The sequence below is a fragment of the Lynx rufus genome, unplaced genomic scaffold, assembly GCF_022079265.1.
Source record: "Lynx rufus isolate CCGP_SWC_20201006 ecotype Redwood Valley unplaced genomic scaffold, mLynRuf1.p SCAF_1, whole genome shotgun sequence".
NCBI classification, from domain to species: Eukaryota; Metazoa; Chordata; class Mammalia; order Carnivora; family Felidae; genus Lynx; species Lynx rufus.
Window position 1 is genome coordinate 186,735,196 of NW_025814823.1, and position 19,070 is coordinate 186,754,265.

The following is a 19,070-nucleotide window of genomic DNA, read 5'->3' on the forward strand; positions in this document are numbered from 1 at the left end:
CACAGTGACAATTAAAATATTGAACATTGAAAGACAAAGATTGGCAAATTCATCTTCAGGGCATCTTATTCTCATACAAATTCTTCCTCTAACATATAGAAAAGTCAGTTTTCAACAACCTTCAACTTCCAGTTTTGAGGGGTAACATTATTGCTTTTTGGCCCAAATATGCTTACTCAAAGCTATGTGTTACAGGTTTTCAATGTTTAGAAAAGCATCCATACAATTCTTAATGCTATTTTTAAAAATTAGAAAATGAGAACTTATAGAATAGAAGTTATCCTGGCTGCAAGCTATTCAACACTGCTGCTCACTTCCATTGTGTCTTTGGAAAGATAAACTACCCAGTATACAAGGTTAAATCCTGCAAATGCAACAGGGAACAGAATCCGAGAATACTGGTCTATTTTACTGGTGCCTCCAAAGGCTGCAGATAGTGGTGGGGGTGTGACGGGTGTTGACTGTAAGATAGGAGCCCTAGTGAGGACTTTGCTGGCCTCAGGGGATGGAACTATTGGCAAGGTCAGAGAGGAGATTCTTTTCTTCAGATGATACTTGGAATCAGGATGCTGTAGGGAAAAGACATAAAATTCAGCCTAGGTAAAAGACTAGAGATTACTTAGTTATTCACTTTTTCATCACTGACAGATATTTATTGACTACTTACTATGTAAGAAAATATTAGCAAATTGTTAATAGTATTTGATAGTGCTGCTTTTCCAAGAAAGTGTTAAGTTTAAAAAAATGTTTTGTTTCTATCTAACATCCTGTAATTTAATCCATCAGAAATTGATGCCAAGCATATTCCACATCCCAGAAACTGTGTTGCGCATTAGGCTATTAGGAAGAGATGAACCGTGTTACAAAGGCTTATCTAGCCACTTGCAATTGCTGGTGATGCATAAGCCTATAGGGCAATGAGTGTGGGCAACGAGAGGGGAATTCACTTTGGAATATATGGACAATTAGTTAATATAAGAAAATATAGCGGTGTGCCTGGGTGGCTCAGTTGGTTAAGCATCCAACTTAGGCTGAGGTCATGATCTCATGGCTTGTGGGTTCGAGCCCCACATTGGGCTCTGTGCTGACAGCTCAGAGTCTTAAGCCTGCTTTGGATTCTGTATCTCCCTCTCTCTCTGCCCCTTACCTGATTGCACTCTTGTCTCTTAAAAATAAACAAACACTAAAAAAAGAAGAAAATATAGCAGTTCAGTTAGTTGATATCATTCTTCTAGCCTACATCTTTATGATCACACATTCATAAATTTGAACCAGCTGAGATGACAACAACAAAAAATATTAAGGTGCTTGTATATGTGAAAAGCCAGTGGCAAAGTATCAATACCTTTAAATTGCATGGGATGACTGTTCATTCCTTGAAATACAATTGCCTCTTAAGCCCAGAAGTTTTATATTGAGAGCTTTCTGCTTCCCATTCAGAACTTCTCCACTGGTCTCCCTCCATTCTAAGTCACCAAAAAATGATTCATTGACTGACCTCAGAATTGTTATATGTTCTTTTTTATCATTTGAAATCATGAGACAACTAATTTTTGTCTTGAAAGAGGTATTTAGCATATTAATTGTTAGGTGAGAAGTCTAAGTCCAGAAGGTGGAGGTGAAAATGCCTCGTCCATAGTTGCACAGCTATGGTGACTAGTAATAAACTACGCTGGTCAATTTCAATGCTTGTTTCATCATCCCCACATTTTCTTGTTTTTACTCTGAAGGATTGGGTCTAGTTCAGAGACTCTAATTCCGTTTGCTTTAGCCTCTTTTCATACTGTTAGAGACTAGGGAATCTTCCTTTGATTTGTATCTTTTCCTGTCTACATCCTGTAATAGTCACTCTCCTTGTGGCCAGGTTGTTGTTGCTGGGTCTGCCTTCGAACACTTGCTGTACATTATCTCTGCTCTTGTAAAACTGCCTTGTTTTCTCCCTGGCAGCAAAATCACCACTTTGATGCCTGGCAGGGTATGTTACTCACATGGGCAGACTCCTGTGGCTTTAGCCAGCAACCCCGCGGCAACAGGATGAGGCAGCTGCCTCCCCTGTGCTGGTTGAGCCACAGGACCAGAGTGACCTGCCGATGTGGTGACATTTGGAGTGTGAGAAACAACAATTCCAAGAACCTCTTCTCTCTGTCTTCCTCTCCTGAATTTTGCTGTTTGATTTGTCATGGAATTTACTGAGTATCTAAATAATAATAGACATCATTGACAGTTCAAGCCCAGTGTGCTTTTAGAGACCATGGGAAAATCTCTCTCTTCACCAAAAACAGAAATGAATCTCTATAGTCAAGTTTTATTTCTCAAGCCCATGGTGAATTTCAAGGAAAGTGTATCTTTATTTGTTAGGTATTGGCGCAGAATTGAGCTAGGTATTCTGGACAGAATTAAATAAATCATAGGTCTTGGGAGTAGAAGATAATTTAAAATAGTAGAGGTTTCAGTCTGCTGACCTTAGGAAATAAGTGACACTTTCTACTAAAAAACATGTGACAAATAAGGACTACTGTGCTCAGGGTCACCGGTCAGTATGAGGATAGGACCAGAGTAGTGGTATTTTGGTCTCAGTGTATGCTGCCTGTCTTAGGAAATAAACACAGTAACTTCTTTCAAGAGCTTTCTATTGTGTATCTCAGATTCTAATTGGAATTTTCAGCCATTGAGTATGTTATTGAAATATTCTCCACATAAAAGAGCAAAATGTATTACTGTTGCATTTTCCAAAAAGAGTTATCCTCCTCCCAGATCCATGGAACACTAAAAAATTTTACTCTAGTAAAATTTCTAAGGATCGTGATGGAGTAGAAAGAGGGCAAGCCTTTAAAGCAGATTCTCTTTTTAAATCACCTTGATTTTTAATGGCATGCATTGCCTGTGTTCATTTCTTTTTTAAGGAGAAACAGGGTAGACATAAAAAAAATTCATTGAGACAAAAAAGTGATTATAAAACATAATCTGCCATAAAAATATAAAGCATTGTGTTATCTTCCCCTCTTTAGAGCTGTGGGGCAAAAAGGTATTTGTCAATCTTTTGGCATTGTCACACATAACTTAATAAGAATTACCAAATGACTTTTGTCCAGCGTTGAGCAACATCACTCAAGACCAAACACCATGAAAAAATTAATGACATTACGTTGGAATTAAAGATTTGCCATTTCCTCATCTACTTCTCCAAACAATCTCTATGGAGGCTTGCTGAAGAGTTAAGACAGCAGAGTCAAAGAGCCCTGGATTGCAATTCCACATATACTACTTACCTACTAAATGAAGTTTCCATCTTTAAAGTTAGGAATTAAGTTTTTTCTTTTTGTTAAGAATTTGAGGAAGAAAATGTAAGATATATTTATATAATAGATTTATAGATAGATGGATAGATATTTTACATATATATATACTTTTTTGCCTTAAAGTTATTATCATGTTCTTACATTCTTCCTTCTAAACATTATTGTGCCTTATCTCCTTTCCTGACGTGAAATCCACTTATTGGTAGAGGGCATATATTCTTCATTTAAAAAAAATTGTTTTAATATTTATTTATTTTTGAGAGAGAGAGAGAGAGAGAGAGAGAGAGAGAGACAGATTGCAAACAGGGAAGGGGCAGAGAGAGAGGGAGACACAGAATCTGAAGCAGGCTCCAGGCTCTGAGCTGTCAGCACAGAGCACATGTGGGGCTTGAACTCATGAGCCACGATATCATGATCTGAGCCTAAGTGAGATGCTTAACTGACGAACCACCCAGGCACCTCACAGGGCATATTATTCTTAAGTATGAGTGTCCCACAGTGCCTAGCCAGTGCATAGAACAGAATATATTCTTAATAAGCATATGCTGATTCAACAAATGAATGAAAATCTAAAAATTTCCAGAATTTCTTAGGCAAAGAGGAGAAAACAAAAAGTTTTATGATTGTTTTACATTATATTTTAGTATGTTGTTTCATATTATACTGTAAGTACCATATCTAAATGCTTACCAGTAACAAGCACTGCACAGCATTTTGCATGCATTATTTTGCTTATTCCTAGAAAAAATCTGTAAGGTAATAGTATTATTTTCATTTTAAAGGTGAACAAATGAAGGCTTAAGCAGGAAGTTCACACAATAACTGGCAGTGCCTGTGATGCTACCAATCACACTCTTAATCATTTTTGTGGTTTCTTCCCATAAGCTTTAAGGTTCAGGGCATGGATTCCCAACCACTGAATTATTGACCTTTTGTGTAGCATACTTCTTTGTTGTGTCCTGTACATCATGAGACGTTGAGCAGCATCCCTGCGCTCTACTCACAAGATACCTGCAGCAACCCACTCCCCAATGTTGTGACAACCAAAAATATCTCCAGACATTGCCAAATATTCTCTGGGGAGAAAAGTCTTACCGCTGAGTATCACTGATTTAGAGTCACAGCTATCTCACTGCCCAGCAGTGATTGGGGGGTATTTCTAGCAGGCAGTAAATACGATATGCTCAAGGAAATGCAAGAGGCCTGGCTAACCCACATGCTGGACAATCAGTTCCTGCATAATTGGGAATTGGCAATACAGAAAACTGGACTACGATTTAGAAGAATCACATTGAATTTCTGAAATGAAAAAAGAAAGCCAATTTTGCAAGCCATTCAAGATACAGGTTTGCATCAGACCCCGCCTGCTCTATTGTAAGCCCAGCAGCTTCAGCTGATGGTAAAATAGGTTTTTGTCAGAGTCCAGATGAGGGCTCAGCTTGGGGCTGTCACTGTTTTGAGTGGAACACCTGTGGTTTTGAATTTTTCCAGCGCTCCCCTGCTGCTGAATGCCATCCTGCTCTGAGTATTTATAGAGTACTGCTTTGTTTTAAGTAATGCCACATTGCAAAGGTACATTGAGTCAAAGTGGACTTTATGACAATCAGTTATTTGATGTAAGGATAAGACATTTGGAAAGTGGTTAAGGCAATTTTGATATGACGTTCAGTGAATCTAATATGTTATAGAGGAGGGGGCAATGGGTTACCTCACAAGAGAGTGATTCTAACCAGGGCTGCATTACTCAAGGAACAAACAAAGCATCTGTTTTTAGAACCAGCAAACAGGGCAACAAATATAAGAGAGAATATTTTTGAGGGTGAGAGAGAGAGAGAGAGAGAGAGATGACACGTGCCAGAGGAACAGAGGGAGACGGAGGGAAAGAATCTTAAGCAGGCTCCACACTCAGCACAGAGCCTGATGCGGGGATCAACCCCAAGAACTGTGAGATCATGACCTGCTCTGAAATCAAGAGTCAGATGCTTAACCGACTGAGCTACCCGGGCACTCCAAGAGAAAACATTTTTGAAAACATTTAGTACTTGATATTTTAAAAAAACCCACTATTATATTAATTATTATGAAAGAAATAAAAATTCCATCAAATTTTCTTGCATCTACGTAATAGCTGGTAGAATTGGGACAGAGACGATTCCAGAATTTCTATAAAGAAGCAGCTTATTGGCAGCAATCTGGTGGGTTAGTGGTGTGGGGCACATGTCTACAAACCATATTGGAATGCTTAGAGGGTAGAGAAGGAAATACTGGATGGGGATTTGATAGAGGGTATGGGGAAAGAACTAACCACCTACATCCCTCATCTAATCCACACTACCCTCTCTATAATTTATGCAATAGCACAACCATGGTGAAGGGACTCAGAGTCTCTCATTAACTTACTTTAACCCTTAGTTCCACAGAGTAATGTTAGTATTCAAAGAAATCTTGGCAATATTTGGAATGCAGGAGGCAAATCTTTCATTATATGCTTTGTATCTCTTTACATAGGTGGAGGGAAACATAATAATGGCTGAGCAGATCATCCCACCCTTGAAAGGGATTATAAAAAGGACATAATATGTCTTATTTTGCTCTCTATGCCCAAGTTTCTAGCAATTGACTTAGTGTTTCTAGAACAGGACCAGGTTCATCCTTCTATCTCAGCTTAGGCATCACTTCTTTCAGAATCATGACCCCTCCAGTCGAGTTAGATATTCTCACATGGCTCTTCCTTAGCCACTATACGTCTCTAACCAAAACCTTTATCACAATGTTTTGTCATGGCTTATTGGTTTGTCTTTCTTCCTGTTGAACAAGAAGCTTGTGAGGGAAGAGGCCCTATTGATGTCAATCACTAAATGTATTCCCGGAACTCTACAAAGGATATGGAACATAAAAACATTTAACAAGTACTTATGGTATGAATAGTTCAATGAATACATAGGTATTCAATAAATGGGTTCCAGATGAAAAGAAAAAAAATAAATGAATAAACAGCATAATCAGTATAAATATAACTATTGTCCTGGCTAATGAAATTTTGGGCAATTTTGTTTGTAGATAATTTACCAAGAATATCACACCTCCTGTGAAGAAGAAAAGCCACACTGGATGTGTCAATAGGTGGGGGAATACATTCTTAGGAACATAGGAATGAGGGCTTAGACCTTTAAAATAACAAGGAAACTAGAAAAAAATCCAGAAATTGATTGAGGTCCAAACTTGGTCTTACACACAAAATAAATATACCCTAGTCACATAATAATTAACGAAACATGAAGATAAGAATAACTCTCTAATCCCAAGAGAGCATGCCAGATAAAAATAATAAGGAAGATACCATATAAGCAAGAAAGAAGCTGTGGACAGTTTCTTCTCAAAATCTAAGAAGAAAGAAAGAAAGAAAGAAAGAAAGAAAGAAAGAAAGAAAGAAAGAAAGAAAACAAAGAAGGAAGGAAGAAATGAAGAAAGAAAAGAAGAAGGAAAGAAAACCCAGTATCTACTTCCAAATGCCTTAAAACCAGGAGGATCATTTGTCTACAGAACACTGCTGAGGATTTAGTTTTAGATGTCTCTTTGGGTTTGAGTACTACATTTAAAACTCCTGAATTTCTTTGCCATTATTATATTACATTTCAAGGTCAAAATCAAAGTGATAAACTTTCTCCCATATTCATTCTAAGTAGTTTCTTGTGAAAAGCAATGAGGACATTAAAATATAAACTTAGAATCACATGAAATATCTAAGCACGTAATTTTACTTCAACCTCACCACATTGGTTTGCTATTTTAATGTTCAAATTACTCAAGTAATGTTATTTTGATTACAACTGAATAGCCATTTTTAAATGTCATGGTATTTGAAAGAAAAAATGACCTGGCAATCATAATATACCATTGTGTTGTATAAACTGCAAATGTGTAATTTATGTTTGTTCCTCTGCATTATATAAGGCAAATTGCCAAGGTTTGACATGAATAAATAAAATGTAAATGTTCTATGTAATCATCTATATTTATTTTTGATACCTACAAGGTTTGCATTGTTAGGTTTGCTTATTTTGGTTTTTATTTTTATTTTTATGCTTTGACCAGCCTTTTAGAAACAAAATGCAGCTTTCCATTGCCTTAAAATATTTTAAGTGAAACCAGGTTAAGAAATAAATTTTTTCATAAGAAAAAAGTCAACTTGCAGTCAACTTTGAGATGATTTAAAATGCATTTTTTATCTAGCTTCCCAAAGGACCTGCTCATTATAGGTTACTATTTTAGAATCATAGAAGATAGCTTATATGAAAACCTGAGATCTTAAGTTCCATCTTATTAATAAATTATACCTTTAAAATAATAGACATAGGGAATGCTAACTCTATACTTTCTCCAAGGATTTGAAGTCATTTTCCTCTCAGTGATCCATATTCCAAAAGAATTGAATAAGGAAGTTGGTCTTTCTTTTTATCTCAATATCAGATCAAAGAACATATTTAAAATCATTTGAGTTATTTTTTATCTTTTCTTTCATGAATTTCTCTTTTGATTTTAATTGCATTTCTCAAAGAAAACTGTTAAACTGAATTCTGATAAATACCAATTCTTCTTTCTCTATAGACACATGTTAAGATAATGTATGGCCATTGGGACATATATTGATTATATGTCTATATATATACAGACAGTTTATAACATAATCACTTATTTTTACAAACAAAATAATTCTCAAAAATATTTTCTGAAAAAAAATATTTTCAAGTGTTTTGGACTGAGTCTTCAGAGTAGCATCTTTTTTGCTATAAAATTGATATTTTTGTGGCCTTTCAAAACATTTATATAGGGGCGCCTGGGTGGCTCAGTCGGTTGAGCGTCCGACTTCGGCTCAGGTCATGATCTCGCAGTCCGTGAGTTCAAGCCCCGTGTCGGACTCTGGGCTGATGGCTCAGAGCCTGGAGCCTGTTTCTGATTCTGTGTCTCCCTCTCTCTCTGCCCCTCCCCCGTTCATGCTCTGTCTCTCTCTGTCTCAAAAATAAATAAATGTTAAAAAAAAAAATTAAAAAAAAAAACAAAAACATTTATATAAAGAAAACAACATTAGGTCATGGGAAGAATTTTGGGAATGGCCTAGCATTCTGAAAATATTTTATATTGCAGTATGCATTCCTTTATATTTCAACCTTTGAGAAATTATTGGGGAGGGGATGGCCTCTGCCTCTGGTGGATATCAGGACTTATGGAATCAATTTCTAGTTTTCCTACCAACTAGTAACTAACATTTCCCCCCCTCTGAGACACTGTTTTTGATTTGTAAGCAGAGGTAGTTAGTCTGGATCACTGGTAAAAAGAATGGTAAACTTCTTTTTTAATGAGAGCTAATTTAAGAAAAAAATCTTTAAATTATATCTTATTTTATCTTATCCTTGGAGAAAATAGATTCCAAGAAATATACCAAGAAACTTGTTTCTTAGTATATCAAACCAGATGTTTCAATAGGAAAGTATCATCTTTTTACCCAAATACATGCCTGAGTATTTCAGAAGTACAACACACATAGTAATTTTTATCATTAAAGTTAACCAAGGATTACCTAGACTTCATGTGGTTCCGTGATTTGGAAATGTTCACAAGAATTGGTTATAAAGACATTTTTAGTTCAAAGTGTTTGCAGTACTTGATGTTACAGAGCAAAATTTTCTTGTTTTAAGAACTACTATTTGGAATTTGCATTGACATAAAAACTTGCATTTGTCAATAAGTTCTAAAATCCATTAAAAAAAGTGTGTGCAGTTGAACTGTTGTGAGAATTTACTCAGATGTGAAATTGAAATTTGGGGACACATTCATGACCCTTGAATTATTAATGCTATCATTTATTTCTTTTTCAAAAAACCTTTGAGGACCAGAGCTGAGTAACAGAAAATCTAAACTGAATTTTATAGGTATTTATCACTTATTATTAAGTCTTTGAATAAGAACAGGTTGGGATATATGCATTTAATATACAAATATGAACATGAGAATGTTTTCACGTAAATCAAAAACTTTGCTTATGACTCAGCATTCACAGAACCTATTATTCACATCTTGCCTTCATGAAATAAAGCAGCAAATAGACAATTTCTAACAAAAATTGTCTACTCTATAGGAGTCCCTATTTATTTCCCTAAGACTCTGAAGCTTCATTAGGAACTTTTTCTTTTTCACTTTATTCTCCCTAGTTGGTAGAAGTAAACCTGCTCAAAGGAAACATCTAAAGGCTGAGAAGAATTTTCTCATCTCCTCTGAGAGCACGGAATCTGCTAGTACCAGTGAGGATGATAAAAGAAGAATGCCAAAAGTTTAGAGCAAAGATAAATGAAGGATTGCTGCTTCAGGTTTCTTTTCTTCTATGAAGTTGGAAAAGAAGTTGGCCTTAGAACCAGAATTATGTAACTTGTGCTCAACTAATAGTATTTTTGGACTACTAAGTTGTTTGTGATCACCATTTGGCTGCCTTTTCCTAACTGGTAGGTAACATTAGAAAAGTAAACAATTACCAAAACAATCTCAGCTTCCAAGGGTTCAGTCGCTTTTGATATTGTCACTGGGGGTGAGGCTGCAATCTGTGCCCTCCTTTTGGCCTTCTGTGTCTGAAGATTGGTAAAATAGTTGACAGCCGCAAATTCAATAAGAGCAGAGAAGACGAAAGCAAAGCAAACAGCTATGAACCAGTCCATGGCAGTTGCATACGACACTTTTGGCAAGGAGTGCCGGGCACTGATGCTTAGTGTGGTCATGGTTAAAACAGTGGTGATCCCTAAAATGAAAAAGAATGAGAAATGCAGTATTAGCATTTAGAATCTGATAATAACATCAAATGACAATGTGTCAGTGGATTAAACGTTCTGCAAATGTAATTTTTGTTATTATTGTTTTTTTTAATGTTTATTTATTTTTGAGAGAGAGCACAGGCAGGGGAGGGGCAGAGAGAGAGAGAAAGAAACACAGAATCTGAACCAGGCTACAGGCTCTGAGCTGTCAGCACTGAGCCCAACATGGGGCTCAAACCCACAAACAGTGAGATCATGACCTGACCCAAAGTCGGACGCCTAACTGACTGAGCCACCCAGGCACCCATGTTATTTTTGTTTTTTAATTGTTGACAATTACTGTCATAGGTATTAAAATTTTTGTATCCTTCAGTACCCAGTGCAGTGACATGTACACTGGAGTTGATCAAAAATTATTTTTTAATTTGATTTAGTTTAACTATTGTAAAGCTTAACTCGCAAATAATTCTAGTTGTTTACTTCTTAAGAAAACTCACAGCAAGTAATTATCATGTAAGTTCTAAAACCTTGAACTCCTGGTCTATCTGAATAGATGATAATATCTATTATCATATTTAAGAAATCTATCTGGTATGAATAGTAAACATAAATTAAGTCCCTCATTTTTTAAAATTTCTAGCTTGATTTTAAGATAAAATATTTACTCATGAGAAAATAATTTCACCACTGAGTTGTTAACAGTTTCATGTCTTGTATTATACTTGGGGAATTTATGTAATTTCAAGATGGTCAACATCATTGTATAGATATTCTTTTATAATTTGCAGAAGGAGGTCTATTTTAAAATATACTAAATTAAAAAGTCAAAATTCATGTGAGATTTCAGTTCAACTCAGGTCTTACCTATGAACTTCTAAATTATAATCATGAAAACTCAGAAAAAAATTGGATTTTGTTGTTGATGATATTTTCGCTTACAGCTCTTTCTCTTATTACATTTTGTTCCATCAAAACTAATAGTGATTCTATATATCATAAATGGAGCTCATTATTTATGTTGAACCATGGGAAATTGGTTATATTTAACTATTTTCAGATCTTGAAAAATGGCAACGTTTTACAATTCAATCTAATAAAAGCAAGATTTAATTTATATATTAGATATAATTTATATATCAGGGTTCAATATCTTAGCCTTTGTTTTCATGGGTTTACATGTCAGTTGTTACTTTTCTGCTTTTCCTTAGTTATGAAATAGCAAATTAAGATTTTATTTTATTTTTTTAATGCTCATTTATTTATTTTTTAGAGCAAGAGGGTGAGAGAGCACAGGGGAGGAGGGGAGAGAGGGTCAGCTGTCAGCACTGAGCCCCACGCAGGGCTCAAACTCATGAACCAGGAGATCATGACCTGATTCCAAATCAAGAGTTGGTGCTTAATTGACTGAGCCACCCAAGCATCCTGAGATTTTAAAAAAGAAAAAAACAAAAAAAACTAAAACGAAACAAAAAAGCCTCCTTAATAGGGCACATGAAAGTCACAGGAATCCAGCCAGAATTCTTGCTAAGACAAATTTTTTGTAGATTCACCACACAGCTTAGGATAATATAAGGGTCATTTTATGTAATACATATGCCTGAATAAGATAGGAGTCTATTTCCTTTGTGGATTAAAAAAGCGCACTAGTGTGAATATTCCCCTAAAATACACAAGCAATAATTGCTGGAGGATGGGTGAAGTATAGCCAAAGAATGAAGCATACCAAAGACAGTTCTGGCTGGGACAGACTCCTTATTAATCCAGAAAGACACTTGAGAAAGAATGACTGTCATAATGCAAGGAGTGTATATCTGTATCATGAAGTAGCCCATCTTCCTTTGCAAGTGGAAATAAACTGTCATTATTACGTATTCACCTGTTGGAAGACACATATATATCAGAATTATTGCTCTTGACAGTATGCAAAAAGAATGCAGCTGGAAATAAATCTTGCAGATCTTTAAATTAACATGGGCTAGAAGAAAACAAGCAAAGGCATATTTCAATGTATGACAAAGATACTTAATCAGTGAATGATAGATACATCAGCTCACTGTTTTTGGTGGTGTTCTTTGTGTCATATACATAGAAAACTACTCATCCCAAGGTTACACAAATCCTTATACGCACATGGTTGCAAAATCAATTTTAAAGAAAGCTACTCATCACTTCAAAACAGCAAGCGTAGCTGAGGATGGCTAATGCAGAGAAGAAAGAAATATATACTTTGAAAATGTGCATTGGGGTCACCTTGTTGGGTTGCATTCATGAGTTGGTCTAATTCTTACCTGTGTTAGATTTAATTGTCTCACTAGATACTGTTTGTCCAATCAGATCATACTGGAGGAGGCTTGAAGATTCTTCTGGGACTTCGACTGAGTAAAGTGGTCCTTTTTTCCATGTATATATGATTTCACTTTTGGGGTAAGCATCTGAATTTTTTAAACAAACAGCAGTGAATATGACTAGTTGTGTTTTTCCTTTTTAGAGCAAATCTTGTCCATATAAAAAGGAAAATACAAACATAAATTTTCTTTAATGGTATTCTTTACTCTGTGTGACTAAAACCTCTATTTATAAGATTGACAGACATGATTAAGTGAGTATATTCCTGGAATCTCACTGAGAGTATCATAGTAATATTTCTCTTTTGCTTCCCAGTCTCTGACTATAATCAAATAATTGTATATTTTGAATGCATTATTTGGCTTTCAGAAGTCTTTTGTAACTTACAACTCCCAAACTTGAGTGGACAAGCATGCCCATCCATAGGAAAGTTAACCAGCCTCATAGGACAGTCAGCATTGATGGTAAGCCTAGGGACATTGAAATAAATGGTTCCGAGTTAGTATGATGGACAAATCATTTGGGTAGAGGAAGCTGAATTGGGAAAACCTCACCTCATAGTGTATAAAATAGTTCCATTCTGCATTATTCTGAAGAGTTTATTAGGGGTTGTCATATTGTGAGCAATTGATTTTTTGCCATTCCTGAAAAAGGTGTCAGGTGTCCAGATTTTACTGACCATTAAGTTATTCAAACTCAAAATCTCAGTTGGCCCCCCAAACTTCAACCTCTCATCAGTCCAAGTCTGGCGGAAGAAAACGTCCATTGTATATTCCTAAGAAAAAAAATAAGATATTCATGCAAACTGGGGAGATAGTTTATTAAGAATAGTTGATTCACTAGCTTATATACCCAATTCTAAAATTTAAGAAATAAAACAACTTTTTTATGACAATAGCCTATCAGAAAAACTATGATTTCAGTAAATTATTATTTTTCTCAAACGCAAAGTTTGCAACATTATTATAAAAGATAGTATTGTGTCGAGCAAACCTCCCTCCTTCACCTTTACCCTCTTCCACATTCTTCATCCTTTCTATTAGTCATCCACCTCTCCATCTATTGGCCTATCAATTTTGCCTTCATTAGCTTAGAAGAAAAATATGAAAAGATTTACAGTCTAGGTTTTGTGTTGGCCATCCCACCATCAGTTAGTCTAACCATTCCCCTCAATGTCTTGTCTACCTTCAAAGGTGTCTCCAAGAACCCTGGTACCATGAAATCAACTTCCAAGGATAGACAAACTTTGCTTGATAAGTGTACTCTGGCTGCACATCGTAATTATTTTATATTGTTCTCAGAGAACATAAAAGCAAATGTTACCACAATTACTCAGAGGATCATTTAAGTATGCATAATTAGAACTTTGAGTTTTAATTTGTGGCTTTTATGAAATAACATTAGAAATCTTAAGAATTATGGTGAGGGCATTGCAAAAGTCAATAATAAATAACAGCTTGTAAGTATATCAAAATATTGCCAATAATTGTTTTGACTACTTTATAAGTTCCTTTATGAGACCTATTATTACAAGTGGTGATTAGATTTTCAAAGTATAATTTGACACATAATATATCCATATAATAATGGTCTAGAGTATAACCAATCTCCACTGTATAAATATACTTTAAAAATGAGACACATACATAAAATGAAGTTCCAAGTGTTCCCCAGACTTCAATAATATAATATAATATGGTTGTGATTATTTATTCTGAAGGTGAGTCAGTAGTCAATGAAAAATATGATAGTAAAATAATTGAGGATTCAGGATAATTCTGACTCTCCCTTCTTTCAAGACCTAATACATTTATCTCTTAAATAAAGTCCTCCTCCTTCTCCTTCACTTCCTTGTTTTCTTTCTTACTTTTGTCCCTCCCTCTCCCTTTCCCTTCCTCTTGTACTGCTTCTTTTTTCTTTTCTTCCCTTCTTGCTTTTTTCTTTTCTTGACAACTCAAAAAAGCAGAAGATAAAAAGTCTCCAGTAACTACTTATCCAGTTACATTTTCCTAATTAAATGAGGCAACTATATAAAGATTTATTTTTACTTCAATTTTAGTATTTATATTTTACTTTTAGGGGGAGATAGTACCTGAGAACTATGAAAAAATACCATGATACACTTTGTTCTAGAAGACTAGTTCAGATTTTCATTGCCACTTACTATAAATACTCTCTTACGAATCCTACAGCCATCTGTACCTGGAACAGAGTTCCCAGAACACCTACTGGTCCATTCGTAACACAAAAGGTACAACATACTAGCCTTTCCAAATGATGCTCTCTACTGTTTAGTAAAATATACTGAGAAGGATGTGCCACAGAAAATAGCTATATTTTAAGTTTCATAGATATTCTCAATATACTCTTATATGGCGTATCATCTTTGTTGGTTTTTCTTTTTGCTACTCTAAAAATTTACCAGGACTTCATAAAGATGGGGAAAATCTTATCTTTGTAGAAAAAAATCAGTGCATGATATGTGGCCAGAAGAGAGGACTTTAAAAAGTCCCTTAGGTTAAAGCATTCAAGCAAAGTAGTGAAATGTGAGGGAGATTAAGCCAGGAATCTGCTCTAATGGCCATGCCCTCCAAGCATGAGCACACATATTGTATTAGGGCTCTGGAACCAAGCTTGGTAACAATGCCCAATACTGTTAGTTCTGGGACTCTGCCCTCCCTTCACCAAATAAAACTACCCTCCTCACTCAGAAGTCACTCACCATCTCCACATCTGACACGGGCCCAAAACTGGTCACATAAATGTCTGTTTTGACTTCAGTGACAGCACCTGAAATTAGCCCAGAAGAATGGGGGCAATTACCACCAGTGATGTTAAGGAGACTGAAATTAATGACCTTATCACAAAGTCCCTTCTCATGGTCAGAATCTGCAACCTATCCTAAAGCAATCTCAGTAGCAGGAACCCTTGGGTTTTTCAACTCTGAAAACTCATACCAGTTGTGTCATTTTGAAATTTTTCTGGTCAATTTGGGGGAATTTAATGAATGCAAGAGAACTAAGTTAATACTCTAATAATAAAAACTATAACAATAACACATCTTGATAGCTTTAATGGGACAAATGTTAAGAAAAGTGCTTTACATGGAGAATCTCACTCTATACTCACGTAACTCTATGAAGCAAGCACTGTTCATACACCCACACTACAGCTGAGGAAGCTGAGGCTTAGAGGGTTCAAATAATGTTCATAAAAGGTCACGAACAGAGGAAGGGGCAGAGACCCGATGGGAACACATGGCCTTTCCCAGTACCCCTGCACCTTACCACTCTGCCATCCTTCTGAAGCCTCTGGGTCTTAGAACAGCAGGAAGGGAGAAGGAGAGAACACATGTTTGGTCTAGTAGGGATACTGTCTCTCACCTCCAAATCCCGGCCTCAGACGATTGTCATAGCCTTCAAGCAAGTTGTCTAGGATCCGACTGATGTTTTCTGAGTAGAAGTTGCCTTCATCTTCAAGTTTCCCTAGGGTATTTTCTACCCTGTGAGTAGACAGTCAATGATCCTCACTCCCAGCCTCAGAGAAAATAGGCTGTCCAATCCACCCTCATATACTCCACCACAAATACATGCCATACCACCCAGGCTTCTTCCATGATTTGGTACAGAAGTCACCCAGTGGGTGTGCGCTTTCACTTTCCTTAGCGCTGAAGGGAAAAAACAAAATCTTACTCACCATAGAATAATGTACAGCCAGGGCAGAGGCGACGCCATCCTGCAGAGCACTGCAATGCCCCAGTTCACCCTCCTCCTGGCTTCTCCTCCCTCCTAACAAGCACCCCTTTGCCAATCAACTAGAGTAATATTCCAGACCCCTCATATCTCTTTTCCCTGTTTGCGTCCAGCCAGTAATCCGTAGATGAAGAGGTTACCAGAAAAACTTTGAAGGTCTCCCTTGCTCCCTTGTTCTCGTTTTTGCCTTTTCATGTGGAACAAGGTGGCTTATGGTCTTAGGCTACATCCTGATGGACATTCAGCCTCTTCTGGTGGACTCAGTTAGGAAACAAGAGTCTGAAAGGACACTGTATGGTCGGAGAGCAGTGACAATAATTGAATAAGGCATTAGGGGAGATTAGAAGGAAGAAATCCACTGCTAGTTTTGGCATGGAATTAGCAGGTCCCTGTGAGAAAATCTGGAAAGCTGTGGCATCTTGCTGATTGAGATTATGTTCCAATGGCTCAGCATTTATTATTTCTGTGGTTCACAGAAGGATTCCTACACAGCTCTTACTGCTTATAAAATCTAACAATATTGAGATCCTTTTGGGTTATCTTTCTGATTTCATCAGCTTTATGGCATCAGATGCACCTTTCCTCCACATTTAAAATTACCCATAATTATTCATTGAAAAGCACTTACAATACACTAAAACAACTCCTGGTCATCTGGCTGTTGGTTTAATTTTTTTTTCTGGTTTTTTTTTGTTTTTTTTTTTTGTTTGTTTGGTTGGTTTGTTTGGTTTGTTTGTTTGTTTGTGTTTATTTATTTTGCTTATCCTTCCTGTCAAAGATATGTTATCTCAAGCTAAGATATAAATAGGTCCTACCACTATCTTTAAAAACCCGGCCAATTTCATGGATGCTGCCTATAAGAGACAATGTCTGGAAATAGCTGATTAAGGTTCCCAATGTACAAATACTGTAAGAATAAAGCATCCATGGACATGGTTAATGCTGATGTTGTGGGCACTATTTTAATAGGCTTGCCACAGGTGAACAGAGAAATGTTTGAACTGAAAAAATAGCATTCTTTACCTAGTCTGGTAGATGGAAGTTGGAGGAAAGGAAGTCGCTTTAAACGTTAAAATTTTAAGCATTGTGAATCCCCCCTCTCATATATGTGTATATATATACTGTGTATATATATATATATATATACATATATATATATATTTTAAATAGTAATTCAGGAACACAAGAAATAGAAACAAGTGTCTCACATCACCATCTTCCTGCCAGATCTACACGGCATTCACCCACTTCGCAGTCTGTAGCTTCAGAATCTAAATTCTACAAAGGTGACCGTTCCTATTGCAGACACATAGCACAGTCTTAAGAGTCATTTCTAAAGACATAACATAAATTATTTGTGGAACATTTCAATAAATTAGCTGTGACTAAGAAGAAACAATAGAAAAAAGGAAAGACTGCAAGATTTCTGTGAAGTAGTTTTTTTTAAGATTACTGAATCTCACAGTTGTGTGGAATTTTCTGGTTATTCATCAACCCCCCCCCTCCCCGACACCCTCCAGTATTCCTGGCAAGTGGTATCCAGCATCTGTTTTCTCACATTGTCTTACTTGTGCTGAGCTGAAACCTGCCCCTAGTCCTAGCTCTCACATTTGAAACCATACACAATGATTTGCTAGGGAAAGACCACATGGCAGCCATTTAAACAAAGCTATGTATCATGTCCTCTCAAATTTAAGCTCCTAAACACTCCTAAAATCTTCTCTTTTTCATTACAGGACCTGGTTTCCATACCTCTTCTTCTTTTCACTCTAAACTTCTCCAGATGATGACTACAACACATTTTCTTTTTTTTTTTAATATAATTTATTGTCAGTTGACTTACATACAATCCCCAGTGCTCATCCCAACAAGTGCCCTCCTCAATGTCCATCATCCATTTTCCCCTCTCCCCCACCCCCATCAACCCTCAGTCTGTCCTCTGTATTTAAGAGTCTCTTATGCTTTGCCTCCCTCCCTCTCTGTTTGTAACTACTTTTCCCCCTTCCCTTCCACCATGGTCTTCTGTTAAGTTTCTCAAGATAAGTTTTATCAAGATGAGTGAAAACATATGATATCTGTCTTTCTCTGACTTATTTCATTTAGCATAATACCCTCCAGTTCCACCCACATTGCTGTAAATGGAATGATTTCATTTAATTTCACTATACTCAGGTATGAATAAAGAAAATTATTGCACAGAAAAAGCAAACTGAGTACCAGACACTAAATAGTACTTTCTATGATACAAAAGAGGCATTAGTATAGAAGGGGCTTGAACCAAAGGATTCTGGTATTTATGTAACTACTTCCCACCTAGTAAGGACATTTTTCCCTGTTTGCTTAGAAACTGTTATGGAGAGCAAGTCAGTCTAAAAATAATGAATGCAATTTAAGACTGTATTAGTGAAAATTAACATAATATTAATAATAAATACCAAATATTTAGCATTTACCATATTCCTAGAATTATGTTAAGAGCTCCATATACTTCAACTCATTCACTACTAACACAAAAATCTGAGTTGTCTATAATTGAGTCCATTTTGTAAATCAGCAAGTATGTAACTTGCCTAATTTCACAGCTTAAAAATGGCAGGATCAGAATTCAAAACTAGGTATAAGCTAAGGCCATGGGGTAGAAGCCAGTGAAAAATAAGTTTCCATTCTATTAAAGAAATAGTTTCTAACTGTGGTATTTATCCAAAGAAGGAAGGAGTACCATAGGAGAAAATGAGTTTCCTGTTAACAAAATGTTCAAGTATAGCATGAAACACCATGGACAGGTTTCATGAATGTATGTTTCAGGAGGAAATTACATAATCCCTAAGAACATTCAGTAGGAGATTGAGGCTATTTGGGGGCATCCTAAAGAA

The 19,070-nt window shown here is 36.2% G+C and overlaps 1 protein-coding gene across 1 annotated transcript; it reads right to left on the bottom strand.

The window, feature by feature from the left end:
• Positions 1-293: 293 nt before the first annotated feature.
• GABRA6 (gamma-aminobutyric acid type A receptor subunit alpha6) lies at positions 294-16,179 on the bottom strand. The gene is made up of 9 exons (XM_047073265.1): positions 16,142-16,179; positions 15,829-15,947; positions 15,168-15,235; positions 13,000-13,220; positions 12,833-12,915; positions 12,388-12,531; positions 11,823-11,975; positions 9,827-10,086; positions 294-569 (listed from the first exon to the last, which is right to left on the bottom strand). The coding sequence occupies exons 1-9, from the start codon at positions 16,177-16,179 to the stop codon at positions 294-296; spliced, it is 1,362 nt and encodes a 453-aa protein (XP_046929221.1).
• Positions 16,180-19,070: the final 2,891 nt, after the last annotated feature.